The sequence below is a fragment of the Zonotrichia leucophrys genome, chromosome 7 (assembly GCF_028769735.1).
Source record: "Zonotrichia leucophrys gambelii isolate GWCS_2022_RI chromosome 7, RI_Zleu_2.0, whole genome shotgun sequence".
Taxonomy (NCBI): domain Eukaryota; kingdom Metazoa; phylum Chordata; class Aves; order Passeriformes; family Passerellidae; genus Zonotrichia; species Zonotrichia leucophrys.
In genome coordinates this window covers 37,570,360-37,587,269 of record NC_088177.1, presented here as the reverse complement: position 1 = coordinate 37,587,269, position 16,910 = coordinate 37,570,360, and the positions used below count along the sequence as shown (strand labels likewise).

General features: G+C 45.7%; 1 protein-coding gene across 1 annotated transcript in view; it reads left to right on the top strand.

The window, feature by feature from the left end:
- The window catches only part of TRPM8 (transient receptor potential cation channel subfamily M member 8), a 40,667-nt gene that overhangs the window by 21,335 nt on the left and 2,422 nt on the right, over positions 1–16,910 (top strand). The window contains exons 12-25 of the mRNA XM_064718437.1: positions 621–911; positions 1,245–1,340; positions 1,918–2,047; positions 3,017–3,162; positions 3,653–3,765; positions 4,354–4,570; positions 7,016–7,107; positions 7,846–7,984; positions 8,725–8,896; positions 9,729–9,906; positions 11,339–11,529; positions 13,240–13,339; positions 14,511–14,544; positions 15,802–15,888. Coding sequence (XP_064574507.1) covers positions 621–911; positions 1,245–1,340; positions 1,918–2,047; positions 3,017–3,162; positions 3,653–3,765; positions 4,354–4,570; positions 7,016–7,107; positions 7,846–7,984; positions 8,725–8,896; positions 9,729–9,906; positions 11,339–11,529; positions 13,240–13,339; positions 14,511–14,544; positions 15,802–15,852 — 1,950 coding nt within the window. The 3' untranslated portion in view covers positions 15,853–15,888. The remainder of the gene's footprint in view (positions 1–620; positions 912–1,244; positions 1,341–1,917; positions 2,048–3,016; positions 3,163–3,652; positions 3,766–4,353; positions 4,571–7,015; positions 7,108–7,845; positions 7,985–8,724; positions 8,897–9,728; positions 9,907–11,338; positions 11,530–13,239; positions 13,340–14,510; positions 14,545–15,801; positions 15,889–16,910) is intronic.

Sequence of the window (16,910 nt, the reverse complement as noted above, 5' to 3'; positions counted from 1 at the left end):
GTTGGGCTGTCTGTGCAGGGCCAGGGGTGTCAGACTTGATGATCCTTGCAGGTCCTTTCCAACTTGGGGTATTCCATATCCATGAATGATCGTTTTGGATCATTCCAAAATGATCCGTTGTCACTCTGTATTTTTAAGTTCTTCTAAGCCTTCTGATGTTTACATTCTAGTAATGAACTTTCTCACACACTTTATGTTAATAGCTTATTGCTTTGCATTCTTTTATGGAGGAGAAATTTGACGGACTGTTGGTTTGTCCAGAGTCATTGGAGAGGTGGCACTGTCACCCTCCAATCCACTGTCACTTTTGGAAATTGATAAATGTTGGAGTCAGAAAATAAAAAGACCCTTTTTACCTTGGAAAGAGCAGCGAGTCTGCATCGTGGTGTTTTGTGTCCTATAATGACAATCCATCATTCCATGATGATCCATTGTATGATCAGTCATTGCAAAGGTGATGTGCCCATGCCAGAAATGCTCTGGGCCATCCAGCCAAGGCAACTGTGTACAGGAAAAAACCTGATTCTGATGAAGATGTGACAGTGACCGTGTGTCAGGCCTTAGATAAGGTGCACATGTCTCACATGATCCCTAACATTTGCTTTTCCATTCCTCCCCAGTCTGCAGACCTGCAGGATGTGATGTTCACAGCCCTGGTGAAGGACAGGCCCAAATTTGTCCGGCTCTTCCTGGAGAACGGCTTGAATCTGCGCAAGTTCCTGACCACAGAGGTCCTGAGGGAGCTCTACACCAACAACTTCAGCAGCCTGGTGTTCAAGAACCTGCAGATTGCCAAGAACTCCTACAACGATGCCCTCCTCACCTTCGTGTGGAAGATGGTGGAGGATTTCCGCAGAGGTTTCAAAAGATACTACAAGAACAGCAAGGATGAGATGGAGATTCAGCTCTCAGTGAGTGATGAGCACTTTGATCCTGCTGTGACTGAGGTTTTCTGGCTGCAGTGGTTAAAGCAGCAAGTGCCTTTTACACAAATATTCTTTAGTACCAGCTTCAGGAAAAACAGGGAGGTTGATTCTTCCTTGTCAAACACAAAGCTTTAATAGAAGCATCAAATACAGCCTAACTCACAGTAGTGTGTGGCAAGTGGCAGAGAGCTGCGAGAAGGGATTGGTGAGGTGGCTGTGAAACAAAGAAAATACAAAAACAGGAGAGTCCATGCTCAGATTTCTTCCAGTTGAAAACATTTGGTGAGCTTAGGCCTGAATTCTTTCTCTCTCTTTCAGGAGGAGTGTCCTATCACAAGGCACCCATTGCAAGCTCTGTTTATTTGGTCAGTTCTTCAGAACAAGAAAGAGTTGTCCAAAGTCATTTGGGAGCAAGTGAGTTCTCCTTTATTTCTCTTTGCAGGCAGTGCACTGGGGTTCTGTGTCTTTTGTTTATTGGCCTTTGAAGGCTTCACATCCAGCTTCAGGCACAACACCACAAGAGATGATTGCTAGATGACTCTCAGTAGGTTTTATATTGCCCATTTTGTGTCTGGGTGTGGACTTGATACTTTGATTTCCTAAGGCTGTGTGAGAGTCAGCAGTGCACATCCACTGTCTGTTGTCACCTGTGCCTAAGCTGGGATGCTGAGCTCCCGCCCATTCCACAGCATGGATGGGTTCTGACTCCAGGGGTTTGATTGAAATCCAACTTCTAATTTGGATTAGACAGTTATTGAATGGTTGTAGAATCAAATAGATCATTCTGGACTGGGAACTGAGAAGGTGCAAAATGGAAAATAACTTTTAAAGGATTCCACCTGGTGTAGTGGAAGGTGTCCCTGCCTGTGGCAGGGGGTTGGGATGAGATAAACTTTAAGGTCCTTTCCTCCCCAAATCATTGTGGTGTCAGGGCTCTGTGATCATGTTCCCTTCTCAGAGGGATGTGCATGACTTCACTCTCTCTCCACAGACCAGAGGCTGCACTTTGGCAGCCCTGGGGGCCAGTAAGCTCCTGAAAAGCATGGCCAAGGTGAAGAATGATATAAATGCTGCTGGTGAGTCCGAGGAACTGGCTAACGAGTATGAGACAAGAGCAGTAGGTAAGTGCCTGCTCTGTGAGTCCTTTAGGAACTTAGTGGGAAGGGTCAGAGACCAAGGAATCAAAAACTAGAAATCCCACATTAAATAAATTTTTCCTTTATGTCAACCTGTGGTTTGACTGCTTGGAAATTCCTTCCACGCCATTTGCTCCTAGTAGAAATTTTGTGTCCTGGCTTCAAAAGGTGGATGTTGTGAAGTGGGCTTTTTTTTGGGGTGGAGAATTTCTTTTATGGGGAAGAAAAGCTACTTAGCTTCACTGGCTAAGGCTGAAGAAGGATGCCCACCAACAGGAAGGAGAATATGGAAAAGGGGAAACTTTCCTAATGAATACTGGTTGGGAAAAAGCACTCTTCAGATTTGTGGGAGTACTTCTGGGAGTGAAAAGAAGTTGCAGGTAAAAAGTAGATTGATGGTTCTGTGACTTTATAAGGACCAGCTCAATGCCATGCTGGAAATATCTTGTTTGTTTCCAGAGATTTCTCTTATTCCACAAAGCAAAAACTGCTTAAATAGACTTTTTAAAAGGTATCTACATCCCTCAGGCCTGATGATTTAGCAAGACACTAAGGAGGGAGCAGTGCATTTCCCAGGGAAAAAGCATCAGATTTTGACTATTTCAACCCTACTGTTAATTTTGAACTGACAATAATTCATCAGATCAGTGCCAAACAGAATTTAAGAAAAGAGGATGAAGCAAATAGATTTACTGAGTCATTTAAGGAGAAACTCACATTTTTTACTCAATTCTTTAGTACAGAACTAAATGCTCTCTCTGCGATTTAGTGTTACAGTTTTCCATCCAGGCTCAAACTCTGTATCAAAAGTTGAAGATGTGCAAGTGGGGTCGTAAAGTGATTTCAGCACAGTCATTCTGCAGCGCTGAAAATGTGATATCACAAGTATTACACTAAAGATATCTGCACCCAAGTTGGTGGGAAATTGAAGTTGGAGCTGCCTCTTCCTTGCAGAGCTGTTCACCGAGTGCTACAGCAACGATGAAGAGCTGGCAGAGCAGCTGCTGACTTATTCCTGTGAAGCCTGGGGAGGCAGCAACTGCCTGGAGCTGGCAGTGGAGGCCAGGGACCAGCAGTTTATTGCCCAGCCAGGTGTGCAGGTAATGGCTGTGAGGGAAAGGTGTGCAGGTCACTGTGGCTCCTGTGCTCTAACAGGGGCTGTTGGCTCCTCTACCCACAAATGTAAATCAGGAGGGGAAAAAAAATCTTGGCTTGGGGCTATAAATCATAATTAAGTGGGTAATAAAGGCCGACTAAAGTGATTTCTACTCCTGGCTTGCACAGTGTGGATATAATGCCCAGCATGGATGAGCATTGCATAGAATGCAGTGGTTTATAAGTGTTTTATCAATCAGGTCAAGTCCTGCTCAGCCTCATTTTTAACTCCTCATCACATAGATGGAGCATGGCTGCCCTAAGGAGCCAGCATTGCTGAGACCTTTCTGGTTTGTTGCAACAGCAATCTCTAGTATTTTGACTGAAATCTCAAAGTTAGGGGTCTATTTTTACCAAATCAAATGTTCTAAATAGCATTTCTTGGTGATTTTGTGGCTGTTGGCACAAATGAGGGCGTTTCCTTCTTCCCTGCAGAATTTCCTCTCCAAGCAGTGGTATGGAGAGATTTCAAGAGACACAAAGAACTGGAAGATTATACTGTGCCTGTTCTTTTTCCCTTTAATAGGCTGTGGTTTCATCTCATTCAGGTAATCAACTGACTTTTCATCAGTGGGAAAATTTTCCAGAGGGTAAGCAAGTTAATTTATTGTAGAATCTTACGGCAAGTCAGGCTGGGTGGAGATCATCCAGTCCAACCCTGTGCTCAGGCAGGGTCAGCTGGACTGTGGACTGTGCCCAGTTTTGGATCTCTCCAAGGGTGGAGACTCCACAGCCACTCTGGGGAAGCTGTTCTAGTGTTCAGTCAGTCTTAGATGAAGGTATTAAAAAGCCAAATGAGCTTTTGACAGGTTGTGTTTCACTCTGATCTTGGATTTAAGATCACAGAATCACAGGATGGATTGGGTGGGAAGGGACCTTAAAGCTTATATTGTTCCAGCCCCTGCCATGAGCAGGGACACCTTCCACTATCCCAGGTGACTCCAAGCCTTATCCAAGCTGGAAGATTTACCAGTTTGCTGGAGTGCCTGAGGGCAGTGGGTGCAGGATGTCTTTACCTCTGAAGTAACATCCTGAGCTAGACCTTGCACCCTTTGCTCTTTCTCTTTTAAGAACACAGATGTTTCCAGGCATTAAAAGCTATGCTTTGAGACATTTTCCGTCTTTTAATTCCTCAGGAAAAAGCCTGTGGAGAAGAGTAAGAAACTCTTCTTGTATTATGTGTCTTTCTTCACCTCCCCCTTTGTGGTCTTCTCCTGGAACGTCATCTTCTACATCGCTTTCCTGCTGCTCTTCGCCTACGTGCTGCTGATGGATTTCCAGAAGGAGCCCACGGCCCTGGAGATCATCCTCTACGTGCTGGTCTTCATTCTGCTTTGTGATGAAGTGAGACAAGTAGGCAGCTCCTGCAAGCCCAGAGAGTTTAGCGCTAGAGCCACAGCCCTGTGGCTTTTCCCCTGCAGGGCAGTGCAGGTGCTCAGGGAGCCATTTCCCAGCAGAGCTGCTCAGGGCTCACTGAGGGGTTTTTCCTCTGGTGTCTAATTCCTGTCTGTGCACCAAGAGGATGATGATGCCAGTGCAGACGTTCCCCAGGAATGCCTGGCTTGCCAAGCTAGTTGGTAATAAAGGGTTAAATTTAGCACATTTATCTTGGTGCAGAGCTTTAGATTAATCATTTAGATTAGCTTTAGATTAAGTCATGCCTGCCTCCCTTCCCTACATTCCACCCCCTTTATTTTTTATTTTACCAGTAAGCTGCATACCTTTGTGCATTTCTATTTAGCTTTTAATCATCTGTGCAGTTTTTGGGGGCTCAGTGCAGACTCAGGGACCAGCTGTGATGTGGGAACAGCATGTGGGGCTGCCTTTATAGGTATCTCCTGGTATCTTCTCCTCACTTCACATGGAATCTGGTGGGTTTTGGGCAAGCTGCTCTCTGCCAGTCCGTGGCCAGAGCAGTGGGAGGATGCTGGGGCAGTCAGAAGAGCAAAGAGCAGTGGGTCTGTGGGTTTGGTGCTGCTTTCTGACTCTGCTGAGTCCCCTCGTGAGTGTTTGTGGGTGATCTGCTGGATCATCCCACCCTGCAATAATGTTTTTTTACTTGAGCTCAGATGACATTTCTGATGCTGCTGTTATTGTGGTGTTTTCCCTTTTTAATAGTCAAGGTGGATCCCTGTTTATGGCAACTTTACTTGCTAAGAAAATGGGGGAAAAGTAAAAGACTTTTTTTTTTTTTGCCATGAAAACACTAATGGAGTGTTTGTTTCTGCTGATTTAGGTTCTGGTGTCTCTGGACCTGTCCTTGCACGTCCTGTGTGCACCCAGCAAAAGTCCTAGGGAAAACCTTAGGGATAGAAACCTTATTTTCCTATCAATGTCCCTTTTTCTTACTACCCTGAGCAGGTAGAACTGCTGCAGTTCCCTTTAGTAAGGGAATTGCAGTAGCCAGGCTGTACCAATTTGACAGTGGAGGCAGCTAAATTTGAAGATTTCAAGTTATCTGCAGACAGTGTTCTGGCTCCTGAGTAGGAGAAATGGAGCAGAAAAGCAGAGCAGTGTCCCAATCCTCTAAACTTCTTGGGGAAATTCCTCCCTGTCTTCCCCTGAGATAGACCATGTGTGCATTGCTCTAACTCTGCATCAAAATTGTGCCTGTGTCCTTTGTATTTAAAGAAATAAAAGAGAGGGGTATCTCAGATTGCGCTTTTACATCCAAAGCAAGTAAGAGTAGCTTGCCTGGGGTCCCTGCAGTCAGATACCCAGTCCTGGAGAGAAATCAGCCCTTGGTCTGGAGCAGTCTCTGAACTGTAAGGCACTGGCTCAGCCCTGCTTTCACTTCTGGTGCTCCCAGGGATTTGTAAGTAGCTGGAGCTCTCCCAGTCCTGTTTAGAGCCCTAGGGAAACTGGAGAGGCCTTTTCCCTGCTGCCTCCTTAGGCACATGGAGGTAGCCTCCAGCCAGGTGAGTGGGTGCACTGGTGGGGTGTGAAGGAGAGCCCTGTTTTCTCCTGTGGAGGAGGAATCTGGACTGAACCTCTGTGCACTTCACCTCTCAGCAGTAGGAACTGCTTGGAATTTGGAGAACTGCACCTCAGTCCCAGATGTTTTGTTTGATTTAGGGAGCTACTGGGCAGAGACAGCACCTAGAACAAAACTCCCTTTGATTTCTGTTTGTTTCCCATAAAAGCACTAAGGGCAGAATTGCATTCCTTGGATATGCCAGTTAGAGATTCACTGAGAAATACTCTCCAAAACTTTTATTATTTCAGTAAAAATTGAAATTCAAAAGAATTATGATTGGGGATGCAGTTTATTTCTCCAGGCCTGGCAGAGGTTTGTCCTGGTGAAACTTCTTGTCCTCATGAGTCACCTCTGAATTGACTCCTGAGGTTGGTTCTTGCACAGATCCAGGATCTGTGGGGATCCAGGCTGCTGTGCCAGTCAGTCTGGGAATGAGCAGGGATTCTCACTAGACCTGCAATTCAAAAATAGAGAGCTCTGTAGTTAAAAGAATAAATTAAATCTGCATCTATGATCCAAAGCATGTGCATGTAGCTGGGGGCAGATCAGTCAATGATCTCTGTGAAGGGAGAGGAGGCAGGGTGCATCAGCTGCCCCTAAACTGTGACCCCCCTCCCCTCTGCAGTGCTTCCTGGGTCACAGCAAGACCCAAAAAAACAGCTTGCCAGTAACTTGTGGCATTGCTGGACACACTAAACCCTTCTTTCTGGGGAAACTGAAAGCCATCTGAACTCTGGTGTTATCTGTTGTGTGACAAAAAGCTAATTGGGCAAGGAAACTTTGCTGTGTGGAGGTTACTTTCTGTTCTTTTTCCTTCCCAGTGGTACATGAACGGCAGCAAGTATTTCTCAGACCTGTGGAATGTTATGGATACCCTTGCAATCTTCTACTTCATAGCAGGGATTGTGTTCAGGTGAGTAGTGCCTTCTCTTGTGTCCATCTTACAGCTTTACTTCCCTTCCTTGGTGGGTTTTGACTACAACCTGCAATGAAATTCTCGGGAGCAGTCTGTTCATGAAATTCCCTTTATGAAGGCCCCAAATACTGACCAAAAAAAAAAAAAAAAGCCAGGGGATCTTTAGGATTTTCTGTGGCTCCTGTTACTGGCTATTTAGTATGACCACATGGGCCTTGTGTTCTATTTAAGAGGACTGTGATTGTCCCTACAACAGCCTAACAATGTCATTATCTCCCAAAGCTGTTCTACACGATGTGGTCAGTTAAAAACCATGGCAAAGAAATGATGGAATCACGTTTTCCAAAGGAATTGTTCAGTCAGCTGTAACTAAGTCCTTGTTGCCTCAGGGCAGTGGAGCAATTGTTGCACTGTGGTGGTTTCACAGGGCTGTGGGAGTAGCTCCAGGTACAGATTTCTGTGCTGTTAATGGCTTTAAGGGTAAGAGAAAAAATAAGAGAAGAAACGAGCAGGGATATGATGCATGTCAGGAAGGAAGGGTGTAAACAGAGTGTGCATTAACCATCTCTGTCACCTGTCATTAGATGTGGGAGACCATGGGGCCCTGCATAGCTGTGCTCTGCTTTCCAATTACTCACCTTCCACTCTCCATTTCAATGTTTCTGTGTGGTTTTACCTGATTTCTGCATGATTCACCCAAGGCTTCTCTTTGTTTTCTTCTGCTGTCTCCATCAGGCTTCACTCTGATGAAAGCTCTTGGTATTCCGGGAGAGTAATTTTCTGTTTGGACTACATAGTTTTTACCCTGAGGCTCATCCACATTTTCACAGTTAGCAGGAATCTAGGACCCAAAATTATTATGCTGCAGAGGATGGTAAGATTCTGGCAGCTGTTCAAGAGAGTCTAAATAAATGATGTGACACTTTTTTTTCCTTTCCCTCTTAAGAGCAAAATCACCATGTTCTGATGATGGCAGCAAGTTAAATCTGCTAAACAGGATGAATTAAGATTTAAATGGGATCTAATTAAGAGCAGGGCATTTTTCTGTGTCAAGAGATAGAATAAGGATCAGGCTGAAGAACAGAAGAGGAAATTTGCTTTCTGGTAGCTTTTGTCTTCCATACCTCAAACGTTTCAGCAGTATTTCTGTTGCTCCCATGAGTATTCCCCAAACAAGATAGTGATGATAGAGGGTACAGGGGGAGGATTTTGGTCCTCCACTGCATCCATCACACGAGTACCTAAGGAAGAGGGTGGTGAGGATCCTCTCATACAGTGCTAGAAATTCATGAAACCATTGGCCAGAGTGTCCGTGCTGTAAATGCTGGCTGGAAGCCATCCAGAGTGGCATTTCCAGAAGCTTTCATCCCACAGGGATAAGGTGAGCCACAGTCCTTTTTACCTGGTTCTGACTTTTGTGGAGCCTGTGTGACGCCAGGGGGATATCCTGTGTTCCAAAACATGCCTTGCTTTTGTGGTTGCATAAATATGTTTGAAGTTCTCGGAATGGGAGCGGTCAGTTGTTACCATGTGTGTTGGTGAAACGAGGAGCAAAAAGCCCTCCATGTGTGGATGCAGAGGGGCACTCATTGATGCTTGTTGTCCCTTTTTCAGATGATAGATGTCTTCTTCTTCCTCTTCCTCTTTGCTGTGTGGATGGTGGCCTTTGGTGTGGCCAGGCAAGGCATCCTGAGGAAGAACGAGCACCGCTGGGAGTGGATCTTCCGCTCGGTCATCTACGAACCCTACCTGGCCATGTTTGGCCAGTACCCTGATGATATTGATGGTATTTGCCTTCTGGGGGTCTCTCCCGGCTGGGTCAAAGGCTCTGTCCTCCTAAATGTTGTCCAGACTGTGCTGGCCCCTTGCCTCCAAGTCTAAAGGGGAGCAGGGATGGAGGGATGAGGGCAGGAGCTGGGGCTGGGCCCTTGTCTCAGTTTGGAAAGACAGGACTCTGCTAAGGAAGGCAGAAGCCTCCCCTGAAATGGAAAATATAAAACCATCCCTCCCTTTTCTGAATTGCTATAAATTTTAAATTAAGGGGCTCTCAGGCAAAAAATATGGGAGCAAGGAATAACAGTTCTTTAATGGGGAAGAAAATAAAAAGATAAACAATGCAGTACACTAAAACACTGACAGAGTCAGAACCCAGCCTGACACCCTGTGGGTCAGGCTGTTGGTGGCAGTCCCATTGGAAATGTGGCTCAGCCCTCCTGCAGTGTCAGGGGTGGTTCTGTTGGAGCAGGGATCCTGTAGAAGGGTGCAATCTTCCTCTGAAGATCCAGGGGAAGAGAGCAGCTGTTCCTCTGGGAAATCCAGTGGAGAAAAGCCCCGCTGGTGTTCCAGAGCCTCCACATTATATCTGGGTAGAATGCTTGGCTCTCCCCTCTGGGCTCACATCTCCCAGTGGGATGCTGTAGTTCTTATCAGCCATGCAGTGACATTCAATAGCCTCTTATCAGCAGATGTCCCCCCAGTTGTGAAAGAGATAAGGAAAACTGCCCACTTAACAGAAGAGAACTGCCATACAAATGGCAAACAGAACAAAATTTTCTTGGCAGTCCAGGACAGCCCAGCAGAACAGGAGCTCACTGTTTGCTCTCCCCTCTCTCTCTGAGGCACCACCTACAACTTTGACCACTGCACCTTTTCTGGGAACGAGTCCAAGCCCCTGTGCGTGGAGCTGGATGCCAACAACCAGCCCCGCTTCCCCGAGTGGATCACCATTCCCCTGGTGTGCATCTACATGCTCTCCACCAACATCCTCCTGGTCAACCTGCTCGTGGCCATGTTCGGGTGCGTACCCCAGGGGCCCTCCCGGCCATCCCCGCACTGGCATTTCCCTGGGAAAGGGAGTGCACTGCTGGAAAACAGCAGGAAGCCACCCTTGCCTCTGCATCTGTCCCTGCAGCCTGGGGGAGCTGGTGCAGTGTCCTGGGGAGGGACTGCTGCCTGTCCTTGGCCTCCATCTCTGAGCATCCTCTGAGCTGTGGGCTTGGTGTGAACCCCCGTGGGTCACACAGGGGTGATGCTGGGTCAGGGCCTGGCCAAGGGTGAGCTGCTGCCCCAGTGACCTTGCTAGAGTGAGTAAATGAGTTATTCTCACTCTTCTGCCCCACTGACCTTGCTAGAGTGAGTAAATGAGTTATTCTCACCCTTCTGTCCCAGTGACCTTGCTAGAGTGAGTAAATGAGTTATTCTCACTCTTCAGGACTCTATGGTTTTATTAACCTGACCTTGCTCCGGTGGTTGAGGCCTTGCTGGGTTCATACAGTGCTTTGTGCCATGGATTTGATCCATGCCTGGAATGTCCTTAATACCTCTACTACAAATCTTAGGAGCTTTTAAATTTTTGTTAGTGTTCTAGGTTTAGATTTATTTGTTTTTTTTTTTTTTTTCCCCTAAGAAGGGAGTTATCTGCTCAGTTAATAAGACGTAATATCTTGTGAAGAAGCATCCTGTTCTCATGTGTCTAGGCTGGAAGAAGATTGCTTAGAGCTGAGGTAGTAAAAGTACATGGAGCATTTTCTTCTTATTCAGATTTTTTTCCAGTTTATTTGTAACTTCAAGGGTTTTTTTTTTTTCCTACTGTCTTAGTTCCACCCATTTGCAAATTACTAAGAAGGAGAACAAGCTAAATAACCTCCTAGTCAATAAATAAATGACTGGGGCCCTAACATCAGAAGCTGCTGGGATGAGTCCAGAGGAGATTTTCCAAGGACTGGAGCCCCTCTGCTCTGGAGCCAGGCTGGGAGAGCTGGGGGTGCTCACCTGGAGAGGAGAAGGCTCCAGGGAGAGCTCAGAGCCCCTTCCAGGCCCTAAAGGTCTCCAGGAGAGCTGGAGAGGGACTGGGGACAAGGGATGGAGGGACAGGACACAGGGAATGGCTCCCACTGCCAGAGGGCAGGGATGGATGGGAGATTGGGAATTGGGAATTGTTCCCTGGGAGGGTGGGCAGGCACAGGGTGCCCAGAGCAGCTGTGGCTGCCCCTGGCAGTGTCCAAGGCCAGGTTGGATGGGGCATGGAGCAACCTGGGATGGTGGAAGGTGTCCCTGCCCATGGCAGGGATGGATTGGGATGAGCTTTAAGGTCCCTTCCAAGCCAAACCACTGTGGGATTCTGTGGCTATAAAACCATGCCCTGGTACAGTAGAGGAATGCTCTGTTCTTGGCCCTGCTGCAGCTCTTTGGTGAATAACTCATGCTGGGTGTCTCTCTTTCCCACCAGCTACACGGTTGGATCAGTGCAGGAGAACAATGACCAGGTGTGGAAGTTCCAGCGGTTTTTCCTGGTGCAGGAATACTGCAGTCGCCTGACCATCCCCTTCCCCTTTGTCATCTTTGCCTACATATACATGGTGCTGAGGAAATGCTTCAAGTGTTGCTGTAACAAGGAAAGCAAAGAGCCATCCATTTGTTGTGAGTTGGATTTTTCCTTGTTGCCCAAGGAACCTTGGATTTGGCCCTTGCTGCCCAATGCAGCAGGTGCATTGCAGATCCTCCATGGCATCCTGTGCTTATTCCAGGCATTTTGTGCTCCCCTGGGAAATTTCCAAGGGCCATGTAGACCTCTGTCATGCAAATCCACTGTGCTGATGGAAATCTCTTCAGTAGGATTCAAGTTTTCAAGTCAGATTTATCCAGTGCTCTCTTGTCCAAGCCATTTCGATGTAGAATTGCTTTGTGTGTGTAAATCATTAAGACTTCAGATTAATCCCAACTCTTTAGGGCTGCCTGTGCTGTTTCCCAGCATTGCAAGGTTTTTTGTAATTAATCCTGCTTGCTAGGGATGACAGAAAGAGAATAAACAGTTTCCATGTAGCCAAACGAGCAAACCACCTCAAAAATGGCAAGTCAATTCTTGAGCTATTTCTCCTTCAATTTCTCTGTCAGAGGACACAGATAGGAATTGTTTTAACAAGCCTTCCCCCCATCTCTCCAGCAAATGTAGTGTTTTCTCAGCTGAGAGAGCATAAGTTGAGTTAATTGACAGGCCTGCTCCCATTCATCAGCAATCTGCCTGTTGCCCTGCAGCAGAAGCTGGATTTGTTACCAGTTTAGGAGGAAGAGCCTGCTTTGGGCTATAAAATTGCTTAGCACTAAATCACTTTGGCTGTCCAGATTGCTGTGTGGATTCCTTGCTGGGGAAGCTGTTGGATGGCAGAAATTCCTGCTCAAATGATGCACAGTGGATGCTGCAGCTCTGAAAGAATGGGAGAGTTAATTAGAGCCAGAAAATGATTGTGGTTTTGCTGATGATAGGAACTGAAAACTATGTGGAGGAAGCACACTGATGTGTTGACTGTTGTAAAATCCTGCCTTCCCCATTTAACTCTTAAGGAAATGGTTGGGATTTGGGTACTTAAATGCTTGTTGGAATGTAGGAGAACAGCTGAGGAGTGTGTGAGCTCAGAGGAGCACTGGGTGGAAGAAAGGGATTTCAGCCGTTCGCCACCTCTGGGCTTCTTTTGTCTCAGTTAATTTTATTTTTTTATTTTAAAAAATGTGGTTTATTCCTCATGGAACATGATAAAATGCTGAAGTATTACCCTGGAGGGCTTTGATGCCTCAAAGTGGGCTCCTCTGTATCAATTATTGAATTCACAGCACCACCACAAAATGCTTCTTAGAGAAGACAATTCTTCATCGTTCTGGAGGGTTTCAGTTCAGTGAAAAATCCTACACTGTGGTTCTTAGAAGTGTTACTCTTAATGACCCAATATGGGATAATATAGAAGCAAATGGAAAGCTCAAACCCAGATGGGAACTTGCTAGAATGTCCTGTACCTGCTGAAGCAGAGGCACCTGTGTTAACCAAGACTCAGAGAAGGCCAGAAAGACTTTTGGAGCTTGTAAGGTTGGGGAGGAGGGGGGTGTTTTGTGTTTGTTTGGCTGGTTTGGGGTTTTATGTTTGCTCAGATTTTGTATTTTTAAGTGACTCTGGTTGCCAGGAGCATTCAGTGCAAGGTGTTGCTGTCACATCTGTCAGGGGTGGGCAGTGGGGCTGTGAGTGCTCAGGATGTGGGGAAGGGAATCATTAACCTCAGAATCCACACACTGACCCAGCCTTTTTGCACCTTGGCTTTGGAAAGACAAATTAAGTGTTTTTTCTTCAAATAAATTTCCCAGGCTCGAGAAATGAGGACAATGAAATCCTGGCATGGGAAGCTGTCATGAAGGAAAATTACCTCGTCAAAATCAATACAAAAGCAAATGATTCATCAGAAGAGTAAGCCTGCCCATCTTTGTCTTCATTCTCTTAATTTTCTCTTGAACATTTCTAGTGAAGGCAAGTTTTCAGCAGCTCTAAATGTTTACAAATTAATGAGTAAGTAAGCAATCTCAGCATAAACATGCTTTTTATTCCTAAAGTGAAATGGTGCTTTTTTGTCTGCTGAAGAGAAGAAAATGTCTTCCCATGGTGTTTTGAGATCTCATCATGGGAAGCAGTGCCACAGCTGACTCTTGCTGTAGCATTAGTTTAGGTTGGATATTAGGAAAAAGTTCTTTATGGAAAGGGTTGTCCAGCCCTGGAACAGACTGCACAGGGCAGTGGTGGCACTCCCACCTCAGGGTGGGGATTTAAAAGCTTTGTGGATTTGGCACTTGGGGACACAAGTTAGTGGTGGGATTGATTGGACTCAGTCTTTTCCAACCCAGATAATTCTATGGTTATACATTTAGCAGACAATGTTTGCCATTAGATTTGGAATCTCTGATGTTCCCACAGCAGTAATCCAGATGGAGATGTGTACTTAGTCTGGAAGACCTCTGAGGAGGGAAGATGATCTTTAGAATAATGGTATTTGGAGCTTGGATACTTAGACTTGGATGTTTCTTTGACTGCCAGCTCATGGAAACATTATCTTTGGGATCTGTCTCACTGTTTTCAGAGCAATAGTACAAGAGAAAAAAGAAACAGAAAGAAAGGAAGAAAACAGAGCACTGCTAGAGAGCAAAACCTGCTCTGTATGATTGCTTAACTTTGCTAACTTCTGACAGCTTGAGTATTTCCCTTAATCAGAGAGAGCTGTTAGGAATGGGCAAGAAAAACCAGACCCTTCCTATCCGTGGGCATGAACATTGCTGTCCCCAAATAAGTGTTTAGTTAAGACTACCCAGAGACATGCAGCATTGGATAAGAAGCCAAACAAATACCAAAACCATCTCCTTGGTACTGGAAGCAAAAGTGTCTTAAGAAGGAAAATGGAATAGCATCCTACTAATAATAATAATTTGCATATTAGTTCATTTACTTTTACTAAAAATGATGCCAGTCACGTGCAGCCCTGCCTCCCTGGGAGGATGGAGCCCTGGGGGAGGTGGGATGTGGTAATTGGCCAAGTTTTCCTTGGTATTCAGACTGATCCCTTTGCTCCGTGTTCTCCTTCTGCTTCTAGGATGGTGCATCGATTCAGACAGCTGGATGCAAAGGTACTTCTGTCCCAGACTGCTCTGGGGAATGTGATTCTCTCTGGTGAACAGGGGGTGTGCCATGGCAAGGAAAATGAGCTCCCAGAGTCATGTGCAGTCTTTGTCACTGTCACCAGGACCCCATTTTAACTGGGCTTTTTTACCATGGTGTTTTGATTGCATGGACAGGAACGTGTATAGTGTGTAGAGATTAGGACAAGAGGGAATGGGTTTGAACATAGAGCAGGTAAAGATGGGATAATGGGAAGAAATTCTTGGCTGTGAGGGTGGGCAGGCCCTGGCACAAGGTGCCCACAGAAGCTGTGGCTGCCCCAGGATCCCTGGAAGTGCCCAAGGCCAGGCTGGATGGGGCTTGGAGCAGCCTGTGTCCCTGCCCACAGCAGAGGTGGAACACAATGAGCTATAAGGTCCCTTCCAAGCCACAAGAGCTTCATATTGTGAAGGAAAATGAAACAGAGAGACACTTGCTGGAGGAGTGTTTCTCAGTATTCCTTGTGGGATGGAATAAAATAGAAGTAATTTCCACCTTAAACTGCAGCATTCAGCTGTGTAACAGGCCCATGAAACACCAATGGGAAGAAGGGATGTCACACACCTGGTATGTCCCCTTCCCAAGGTGTCTGTCAAGTTTAGCTTCTGGTGCTGTTGGCATGGGGTAATTAAGCAATAGAAAGCTACCAATCTGCCAGAGAGCACATTATGAGAATTGCCATACAAATAATCTTTTTATGACTGTGATGCTGAAAAGACATTCACAGTGGGTATTTTCTGAGGCTTGACTGAACAATCTATTTGGCCTCTGAAGTGGGGAGTGGCTTTGACATGAAGCACAGACTTTTGAGAAGCTCACAGGTGAAAAGACCCATGTATACTTCAGAATACATATTTTGGTTGCTGTCAAATAATTTCGATTACAAAATGATAGTTTGCTTCCCAAGACTGAAAGGGAAGTGGTGAGCCAGTCTGTGGCTAGTGATGCTGCTCTTGAAACTGAAAAGAGATCCTCCTAACCTTAATTCCCTCTTGTTTCTCTCTTCTGGTCACTGCTGGTTAACTCACTGAAATACAGAGGCATCAGGGCTTGCTGCATTAATTGCCCTGATGAACATTGTAATTGGGAGTGTCCTCTCCAGCACTCTTGCATTTGATGCAATACTTGAAGAGGCAATTAGTCAGTACTTCCTTTTCTCATTAGCACTGCTTTCATTCAGCTAGATAGACTTTACCAAAATAACCTCCTTCTTCTTTTTTTTAAAGCTCTCTGATTTGAAAGGCCTTCTGAAAGAGATTTCCAGTAAAATTAAATGAGTGCAGCTGAAATCCAAGAGCAGCTACTTGAGCAGGGTAAGCCCTCTTTAAATCCATTCTCTGCCTTGAAAAAGCCTACCAGAATTTGTGGTGTTCAGTTGCTGTCTCTTTGGAAGAAGAGCTAGTATTAATTGTTGATGCTTGTATTCATATTGTCTGATACTGGGAAAGAAAGGAGACCAGAATTCTGTTCCTCATTTGTGTTTTTCTTTCTGAAAAATACAGTTTTCCATCTGGGGTTTCTATCAATTTTGGCACTGTTTAAAATACCTTGTTTTGCTCACTTCTCTTTGAAAAACTGTGACTAACCCAAGGTCATTTTAGTTGTCTTTGTGTTGGAGGGCCTCTAGAAAATGCAGGGCTGCTGTGCTGGATCCTCTACCCTTGGTACCTTTTAGCTCTGAAAGCATGCAACCCAAATAGAAAAGACAGGAGTGAGGGCAGGAGTAAGGTTTATTTTTCCATTATCAAAGTGTGGCTTAGGCTGGATCCCTGTAGCCTTCCTGTGTCCTGTACAATAAGCTGCAGTGCGAGGAGCTGACCCAAAGCCTCTGGTCCAGCTGAGTGTCTGGTCATCAGCCTTGTGTACTTTTACCTCCAGTTTTAAGGAAGAATTGGCTTGGATGCCACAGTGGGATGTGAAAGGCAGACAGAACACTGATGGATGCAGAGAACACTGTCATCTTTGGAGACAGCAGGTTAAGAAGAGTAACTGTTGAATGAGATAATCTGGAACAACTTGATCAGCCTGGACATTAGGGCCTGGCTCCTCCTTCCACAGAGTGGTTTTGTCCAGGAGAACTTAAACCTGTGCCAAACACTCCCCAGTCAGCTCACTGTTTTCCTGGGAAAACTGAAGATTCACTTGACCTAAGTTCCATTTAGTCATGAATGACTTGCAACACCTAATAAAATCTACAAGGGTCACCAGTTCCTGGGCTGGTTGTAGGAGGTGCTGGACTCCAAGTTGCCTAAAAACCAGGCTGTAGAATAGTGGAACTCTGGAGGCCATTTAGGCCAGCACAGATCAAAGGGAGCTGCAGTGTGGCTGGAAAACC